The 10,348-nt window shown below is 41.8% G+C and overlaps 1 protein-coding gene across 1 annotated transcript; it reads right to left on the minus strand.

The window, feature by feature from the left end:
* Positions 1-215: 215 nt before the first annotated feature.
* On the minus strand, positions 216-2,206 carry LOC148672290 (proteinase-activated receptor 3-like). The gene has a single exon (XM_088627918.1). The coding sequence runs from the start codon at positions 1,895-1,897 to the stop codon at positions 998-1,000; it is 900 nt and encodes a 299-aa protein (XP_088484044.1). The 5' UTR covers positions 1,898-2,206; the 3' UTR covers positions 216-997.
* Between the last annotated feature and the right edge of the window lie 8,142 nt (positions 2,207-10,348).

The following is a 10,348-nucleotide window of genomic DNA, read 5'->3' on the forward strand; positions in this document are numbered from 1 at the left end:
TGTGAAACCCAACCCTAACTCTTCAATAGCTACTGGACTCAATGCTCAAGGATCTGAATTGCTTTTAACTGCAATTTCTCCTAAATCTGCCTGAGGCCTTTCTGCACCACACAGTTCAGGAAGCGCTGGAAAAGCACAGTCATACAGCACAAAAAGAGGTCGTAATTAAATAAATTCTCAGAACCAACGTTGTACCAGGTCTACTTATTGGATGTTTATTTTAAGATAATTTTATTACATTCATGCAATTTCTATTGTCATTTGAATATTTTTGAAACACGTGTGTGAATAAGTTTCTAATTTCTAAACTTCAAGACTGGACCACCCAACAATACTAACATACATTTATTCACAGACGTGCACAAAAATACAGTACATTGCCAAAGTCTGCAAAACAAAATATATAATTGGAAATTCGCAATTACAATACCTTGATTAAGCATATCTTAAGATATCAAGGCAAAACGGGAAGATGTAAATGTTTATTCCATGCTGAAAAAAGAAGAAAAGAAACACAATGGGTGTGAAAAAGGCTCCACAGCTGAAATGTTGTGTTTCTTTTCTTCTCTTTTCAGCATTGAATAAACCTTTACTTGTTCCTTTGCAGCCTACGCATTCTGACGCAGCTCCCCACCTGAACTAAAATAGGAAGACTACCGCTTAATGAGTACATAAAGACGTCATCGAAGACAATATTATTACAGGGTCCAGCTATAATTCAGTAAATGCCTGTTTTGATATAGTTAACATTTACAGCGCAGCTTGCATTTGAAAGATATTAAGCAATCGATTTTTCATTTAGGCATGGTTATTCTTTAATTGTTTCTTAAACACCAGGGTGTTAGCATTTATAACCAAGCCAGCACAGACTTGGCCGGATATGAACCCACACTGGCTGACCAGATTCATCTAACAGCATTCATTTGCTTCACGCAAGGAGACTCTTATCATGACACTTTCCCCCAGCTCAGTATTTCTATCACAGTCGGGTCTGAAATTACGGACAATGGGCCTTCGTGGAGCAGCACACCATACTGACCGATTTAGGCAAAAATGGTACCGTTTCCATTTTCGAAAGATAGAGCACGGGCTCTATACTGCAGCTCAGATCCATAAAGGAGAATAATATCAGACTAACGTAACACTTGTAATCGTTAGGAGGGAAGTGGTACTGGAAGGGAAAGAGGGCGACTGGGGGGAGGTAATTAAACACAATGATACCCAGGATGATCAGAACCATCTTAAAGGCCTTCTTCTTCATGGGGTGCATCTCATCCCTGCCCAGCACAGACTGTCTCAGAGCCCGCAGGATGGAGAGGTTACAGAACAGCATCACTGCAAAGACAGACAGTATGAAGATCGTGAATGCCTGATCTACACTCTGGATCCCAAGGATGGACTTCGTGAGGGAATAGGCCACCATGAACGCCCACACCACAGCAGCACAGACGGCTCTGTAACTGCGGTCTTTGATCTTGGTGAAGGTGATGGGGTGCACCACGGCCATGTAGCGGTCCAGGCAGATGCAGGTGAGGAACAGCGGGGAGCTGTCTTTTACCCCGTAGGAGAACCTCTGGAAGTACCAAACATGCATGTCGTTCAGGAACAGTCTGTTCGCCAGCTCGATCGGAGTCATCAGGCAGAAGAATGAATCAAAGACGGCGAGGTTCATGATGAAGATGTCAGAGGTGGAGGAGTCCCTCGTCTTCCGCAGGACGAGCCCCACCACCATCAGGTTGGCCGGCAGACCAATCACAAAATTGAAGACCTTCACGCTGTAGTAGAACAGGAGGCCAGATAAATGCCCTTCACACCCTTGAAATTTACTAAACATCACGACCGTGATGTTAGGCGTGCTGTGGTTGAGAAGAAGACTCGAGTTGGTAAAACTATCCATTGCCGTTCTTGGAGACAGTGACGGAGCTGATCAAGTGGTTCTGAATGAAGAGACAAAAAGAAGAAGAGACATTTTTAGTCCTAGTGCAGCAAGAACACAACAGAATTGGGTTGAACTGAAACTTTATTTACTGATGTAGCGTTCGGAGCATAAAGTCCAGCAGGAACAGGTGAAGGTTTATTCCACACTGAAAGGAAAAAAAGAGAGGCACAACATTTTGGCTGTGGAGCCTTCTGTCACACACCCACTTACTTGAACTTCTTCAATAGAGTACAAGATGTGTTTTCAGGGCTTGGCTACTCAGTCCTGCTCTAACTTTGTAGACATCCTTCTCGATTTTGAGTTTCTCACTGTCTACACGTGGCCTAAACTGAAAACCCTTGCCTTCTTTCGAGACTCCAAGAATTGTGCAAAGGGTGCACTCGTGTTTGCCTGTTGTTTGCTTGTGCCAACACTCTTACGGTGGTACTGAACCCTGCAGACCAAACCCATGCAGGAGCCTTCATGCCCTTGGTGTGTCAAGACACGCCTGTTTCTGCTTAGATCAGCTTGAGGATGAGTGTGTGATGTGTAGTGCTCTTACTGTAGCCTGTATACCAGTGTGTTGTTTATATTACAGCCTCGGTTTCTGGTTTTTGATTAAAACTACCTTGTAGGCAACAAAGTTATTTTTTGTATAAAAACTAGAGATCTATAAAGGTTAACACTTATCATTTACTGTGGATTAAACTCATTTAACCCACATGTCCACCCATCACTTACACAGTTTAGCCTCCAGTGATCATCATCATTATTTGTGGAAATTTTTACTTTGGCATTAATAAGGCAGAAAACCACATTTTACTTTACTAACCTTTAAATGCCTTCTAAGTAACAGGCTTTTTCTCAAATATTAAAGTACTGAATACTGTACTTTTCCCATCAATTCATGAGGAACCACAGTACCAGAGACGTACAGAACTACTGTACATAGTGAAAATGTACAACATGAACCATTCCTGAGGTTTGCAAATTAATTGCAGTTTCAAAGAGGTTTGCAAATGAAGTGCAATTTCACCTGCCTGTGAAGATGCGTTTCACTGTAAAAGCAAAGAGTTTATCATGTTACATTATCAGTGAACCACGGTGAAAGAAGAGTCTATAAATCTTGGAAGAAGTAAAAACCAAAGCTATCCTTTTTAAATAGCAGTACAGTCAGATTCACTACTGCTCTGATCTTCTACTTGGAACAGGATTTACAGACAAACCAACTGAATCAGTTGAAGAGAGATTAGAGAATAATGTAATGACTGATGAGTCTGGATCTGCATTCTGTTAAACAATCAATGACTATACTGGCTGAGGAGGAATGAGAGTCCTCTTAAAAAAAGGGAGGTGTATACAGTATTTATTTATATTAACAAGTTTGGTTATTCAGGTCGCTGAGAATTGCTATATCAAATAATTAATTGTTATAATCAAGTCATTATAATACTAGCATATTTAAGTACCAAACAATGACAATCTAAAAAATCAAGGAGTCTGACATAAATCATAAATCTGCTAAATGAATAAAGAAATTACACTCCCTATGTTAATGTAACAGAATATCTAATAGGAAATACATAGTGTTAATACTACTCAAGCACCAGGAAATAAATGACAAATTCACCTCACATTATATTCTGTAAAAATAATAATAGGTAATGCCCTTTTCATTCCTTTTTCTGTTTAATAAAACAGGAATTCTTCAACTTTAAACATCGTGTATTTCACAGACAACATGAAATGATTTCACAGAAAACACACAGATATGTGATACATTTTTACAATCCCTTACATTATTTTACAATAAATTTGTGTTTCGTTTCCTTACAGATAGTATCTTTAGATTTTAGTTTTTGGTTCTAAACTATTGTTCCCATTAATGAAGAAGATGCTAGTAGCTAGGTGCAGTTATCTAAAGCTTCTAACATCTGCATTGCTGCTTAATCTATTTCAAACCTATCAAACCTACATATAGAGGCACTGGTAAAGTGATTTCCAGTGGCTCTGCAGTTATAGTCATATTGTTCAGTTTATAAATGTCATACATACCAATACAAATCACAACGCAAGTGATCTTACCAATGCAATGTCAGTGTTTTCATTCAGCGTCTTTGGTCTTCTTGTGTGGTGCTCCTGAGCTTGCTGTGTTGAGTGTCTTGCAGCCTGAAATCTGTAGTATCCTGTAGGAATCTTGTTCAAGACACTGTACTTTGTTCACTTGGAAATGGGTATTGTAGGGGAGCCAAGCCAAACTCTCCAGAGGGCATGAAGGAAGGGCATCTTCACCCCATCCAATCAGAAGCTGGTAGAGAGAACTGAACCATTTTCAATTGGAGATTTGAATTTCTAGCAATCATTTTACCTTCAAACAAGGTCTCCAGGGAGTTTGAATATACTGAATATTAATCATATATTAATTAAAACATTCAGTAGACTTCATGTGAAACACTATGGGAAAATGCCTTGGTTACAAATATAAAAAGGGGCTTTTGCTACACAAGGTTCTGGTGGAAAATTTGTTTTTTTGACACTTACGTCTCCTTCCAATCCACTTTTACAAGTGATGCAATAGAGAGGTCATTGGAGCACAAACAAAACACACAGTAAACAAAGTGATGCAAGAGACCAGGTGTACAAAACTGAAATTCGGTGTAATACAGTGTAAGGTGTTACGTGCAAGAAGCAAAACGTTTTTTCTAACCCAATTTGCTCAGGAGGCCACAAGCACGTCCTCCTAGGTTAGAAACGTGGAGGGACTACTGGCGACTGGGGATCATAACATGTTGTCCTCTGAACCTTAGTGGATGTCCTGTCATTTGGGGGTGTACAGTTTTCAGAAGATTGACGGTAAAAGAGTAAGAGAGTATTCAAGACAGGAGTAACGAGAGAAACACGGAGAGAACAGATGGTCACAATTCCTGGACACAGAGATACCTGGACATAGTATATCCAGTTTACATGTAACATAGACGCAACAAAAAAGTCTCTGCTGCTGCCAGAATGGTTTAACAGAGAAGAAGAAAAACAACAGGTCAAAGAAATAGCAGGAACACTGTAATCAGACACAAAAGGTTTTTAATTTGGCAGGAGAAAGTAACATGTACAGTAACATCGCTGCTGGTGATCAAACGAACCAAGCAGAGTTTCCAGTACCACTGCAGCATACAAAAATAAAAAAGTGAACACAATAAACTGGTAAATTGTATTGTAAATTTACAGTGTTCATTAAGCAAATCAGAAGCTGAATAACAATGATGATACCCTTATGGCACAATTGGCATATGACAAGGAGAATCACCTCGAATGCTAAATTCAAAAAGCAATCAAGAGTATTGATTTAGCATTCAAAATGCTAAATGCTATATGCTTTAGCATATACAATACGCACCAGGTAAAGATTTATGATGTGAATGTAATAGTAGAAATTCAAGGGTGATTCAAAACAGACATCTCAAACTTATAAACCTGGCAAAGTGATCAGATATCATTTCATGAATTTTACCACATTTTTCCACATTTTCTCATATTTTCCAACACAATCATTCCTAAAAAAACTGTATTTTGACGTGGTTTAGATAGGTGCTTTTTGGCTGCTTTGGAGGCACCTCATACCAGGCTTGTAATCACGGGAAAATCATTTTTGGATCAATATCAAAGACTAGTTCTTAAAAGTGCACATCGAATTGGTGATGGTTAATCAAGCACTGTATTTTTTTTTTCAAATAACCAACCTCAGTTGGTTCTCTAGCATGATGTTGTATGTTGTATTTGTGATTACAAAATCAATTTGCATGAATGATCAGTCAAAACACAATCAACTTGGACTTATTAGGCTGGTGGTGACTCAAAATAAATTAAGAGCAATTAAGAAAAAAAATATAAGGAGAAAGAAAGCACTCTACAAGGCAACTATAAAGGAGCAAGATCCAATTATAGAAAACAGAGTGTACTGAATTGCAACCACAGGTGAAAAAGACTTTAGAATGGCCAAGAAAGAGGGAGAATTCTCTTAAATAATGAGGTGATTTTGAAAATGACAGGGAAATATGTAAAATTGTATTTAGCACAGGTGTTTTCTTAGGTGGAAATTAAATTAACATGAGCATAGCAGGGGTTGAAGCATTTCCTGACTTAATATTACTTGAACCTCCTGATTATGATGGTTTTGAACCAGTTACACAAGAGAAAACGATGGATGTTAATTATGGATCGTTTCTAGAGTCTGCTTAGCCCCTGCACAAGATGAATAAAGTCCTGAAACTGAAGTGTGCGGGCATGCAAAATAATGCATTTATCCTCATTGATAACTGAATGAAGGACCAAAAACAGAGAGAATATTGCCGGACAACATATGTAAAAGGGGAACTGCAGCCCCCAAAAGGCTTAAGCTATTTCTCCTTTCAAATTGGATTTTAATAGTTTTTGAAGGTCTCTATGGAGTCAGCCACTACCCCACCTCCCCATAACCACTTCTAACAACTTTTTTGTCCCATTTAAGTCCTATATTTTATCTCCATATGTCTTCCTTAACATTCTGTCTTTCAAAACTTCCCTGCCCCATTACAGAGACACGCAGGGCACCATGATTAGGTACCAGCCTCTTTCTTTATTTACAGCTTTTAACACTTAAACACAGCTGCACGCAAAATCTTTAAAACAAATAAAGTAACAGGAAAATATTTATTCCATGCTGAAAGAAAAAGGAAAAAGACACAACATTTCGGCTGTGGAGCCTTCTTCAGGAGTTCTTGGTGTTCTTGGCACCTGAAGAAAGCTTCACAGCTGAAATGTTGTGTCTCTTTCTTTCTCTTTCAGCATGAAATAAACCTTTACCTGTACCTTTGCAGACTGTGCATGCTGACACACCTACCTACTCCAAAAAAATAAAGTGACCATGTGAAATGAAAAGCAAGTGCAAAGCTCTTTCTGAAAGTCATGGAAAGTTGGGAGCACCCTTTTTCATTTGAAAGGTGCATCACAAAGCAATGAGAGGAAGCCTGTAAGAACAGAGAGACACAAGAAATGATTGAACCATAGAAACTGGGTTCAATCACATACAATATCTTCACATTATATAACATTCATTTAACATTCATTATATAACATGTCATATAACATTGCCTGCCTATGTTCTACACCAAAACAGAAAAGTTGCTGGTTTAAAGACTCCAAAATCTAGAGTTAGGAACCACCTGATCTAGGCTGTGTCATTCCCTTGGGTGCCTTGGCAAACAGTCACATTCCCACGAGAGACGGCATACTGCTGGAACACATGGGCAAATGCATGTGCTCATCCCTAACCCTAACCCTAATCCTAACTCAGCCCCCCCTTATCCAATTAACAGGTGCTTCACTAATCACGCCGCATTATTTAAACCTTATGCTACTGGGACAGTGCTCTGTCATCGAGCTTCTTTCTGACACACAGCAGCACTCTCTCAATACTGACCTGCATCTCTGAAAGATTCTCTCTGCCTGAAGAATTCCTGATCGGTTCCAAACCTGAGAACATCAGCCTCCTGCTTAGCACCAGATCAGTAGGTTCTCTTCAACAGCCTGTTTCCCTCCTAGTAGCACAGTCTCCCAGGCCAATTATGTCCAGATGACTGCACTCGCCTTCTCTTCAGTCCTGCTCACATCTGCCTGTTCAGTCTTGCTTACAGCTGCTGGCTCCTTTCACCGACTCTGTACTTGTTTGGCTGTCTCCGGCAGTCTCTGAGCTCCACCTTCCGGGAATCTCGGCCAGCCTCCGGAGATCACCGAGCTCCTGCATTTGGATTCCTAGCCTGTTTGTAAGACATGGGAGTCAGCTTCAGATTGACGCATCATGTAGGTCCAACAGGGCTCGATGAAGAGCTCCAGATCCTGGCCAGCCATGAGACAGCCCTGCAGGCACAGGAAGCGTGTGCTTTCAGCAGTGACTTATACTCCCAGCCACGAAGACCTGGAGAGCAACCTGTCAACCCCTTTATTGGCCCCGGAGTAGTGAGGAACTTCCTTGACTTTAAGATTACCAAAAGATCTAGCTGTCTTCCAAAATGTTATTAAAACCAATTTATGGAACTGTTGGACTTTATGAATGGTCCACTTGGAAAATATCCTGATATATTCCCACTGCCTCCTTCTGTGTCTGAGGACCTCTATGCAAACCTCTATGGGACCTCGAAAAATGCAAAACTCGGAAAGTGTCAGTTCCACCAGATAGAGGTGGCGCTCCTAGGATATATCCTCTCCTCCTTCAGCTTGCAGATGGACCCCCGGCATTAAGGGACTGGTCCACTCCTACCACCCTCAAACAGGTCCAGCGCATTGTGGGCTTCCCCAATTTCTACCACAGGTTTATTCTAAACTTCACCACAGTCGTGGGCCCTATCACAGCTCTCACCAGAAAGAAGCCCAGCAAGAGCAGGTGGACCCCCCAGACATGGGGTGCCTTTGAGGAACTGAAGCACCACTTCACTTTAGCCCTGGTCCTTCACCACCAGGATCCCTCTGTGCCCTTCTTTGGCCCATGTAAGGAAATGGAAGGCACAAACGCCATCACCTGCTGGCTGGTCTTTACCTGGTCATTAGGAAGGTGAATTCTCACAAGAGACTGCACACCATCTGGAGTAGACAGAACACACTCAGGCCAATTATCTCAACCCATCCTTCATACAATTAATGGGTGCCTCACTAATCATTCCTCATTATTTAAACCATTGTTTTCCACTGGGATGGTGCTCTGTCAATGAGGTCCTTTCTGACAAACAGCAACACTCTCTCAGTACTGACCTGCATCTCTGAAAGATTATCTCTGCCTGAATCTGCCTGAAGAATTCCCGATCAGTCCCGAACCTGAGAACATCAGCCTCCTGCTCAGCACCAGAGCCTGTTTCCCTCCTAGTAGCGCAGTCTCCCAGTCCGATCCTGTCCAAACGGCTGTGCTCGCCTTCTCTTTAGTCCTGCTCACAACTGCCAGTTCACTTCACCGTTCTTCTTCGGCAGTCTCCAGTGGTCTCCAAACTCTAGCTCCAAGGCAGTCTCCACCATCCTCTGGAGATCACCAGTCTCCTGCAATTGGATCCCTAGGCTGTCTGTAAAATGCAGCTGTCAACTACAGCTGTCAACGAAAATTAAGTAGGTAACTCCATTTACAGTCAACATAATTAAAATAATACAACACTGCTAATAATGAAATACCATGGTCCAAATTAACCCAGAACCTTGATTCAATCCTTCATCATTCATTCAAATGATGAATGACAAACCCAGTACTTATATCCTTTTGCTTCCACACCTCTGTATGCTTGACACTGACCTCTAGGCTTGTAATTTCTTACCTATGGGAGAGGCAAGTGTTGATAACCTTAATACTTCAGATCATATGGCATAACTGTCACGGACGTCCAAAGGGATTAACCGTGGAGAGGCAGGAGAGCGGAAAAAGACTCATATGCATAGCGGCGAGACGGGAAAAAGGCCCAGGCTCCTTAGTGCAAAGAGTTCAGGAGTGCCGTATAGAAACCTGTGCCCTCAGGTAGCGGACGTGGGGTGACCTGGTGCTAGGCGGGTCTCAGGACATCCGAACGTCAATGCTGAGCGAGGGCAGAGTGCAAGACCCGGAAATATATAGCCCAAGGGAAAGAGAGGGAGAAGAAGGACGATAGGCAGGAAACTAGGGTCAGGACAGAGTAATAATAATAATAATAATAATTGCTTACACTTATATAGCGCTTTTCTGGACACTCCACTCAAAGCGCTTTACAGGTAATGGGGACTCCCCTCCACCACCACCAATGTGTAGCATCCACCTGGATGATGCGACGGCAGCCATAGTGCGCCAGAACGCTCACCACACATCAGCTATCAGTGGGGAGGAGAGCAGAGTAATGTAGCCAATTCATAGAGGGGGAGTATTAGGAGGCCATGATTGGTAAGGGCCAATTGGAAATTTGGCCAGGACACCGGGGTTACACCCCTACTCTTTTCGAGAAGCGCCCTGGGATTTTTAATGACCACAGAGAGTCAGGACCTCGGTTTTACGTCTCATCCGAAGGACGGCGCCTGTTTACAGTATAGTGTCCCCGTCACTATACTGGGGCATTAGGAGCCACATGGACCACAGGGTGAGCACCCCCTGCTGGCCCCACTAACACCTCTTCCAGCAGCAACCTTAGTTTTTCCCAGGAGGTCTCCCATCCAGGTACTGACCAGGCTCACACCTGCTTAGCTTCAGTGGGTTGCCAGTTGTGAGTTGCAGGGTGATATGGCTGCTGGCCAGTAGGAGCCCCCTCTGGCTGAAAAGGGCGTGACAATAACATTTACATAACTTACCTTGCACGGTCAACAACATAAACATATAATATAAAAAATCTCTAGGCTATCATTGGAAAAACCAAAATATTGTATAAAATGTCATTGAACACAATAAGATAATTAACA

This window comes from Lepisosteus platostomus, chromosome 4 (genome assembly GCF_059453375.1).
Source record: "Lepisosteus platostomus isolate fLepPlt1 chromosome 4, fLepPlt1.hap1, whole genome shotgun sequence".
In the NCBI taxonomy this organism is placed as follows: domain Eukaryota; kingdom Metazoa; phylum Chordata; class Actinopteri; order Semionotiformes; family Lepisosteidae; genus Lepisosteus; species Lepisosteus platostomus.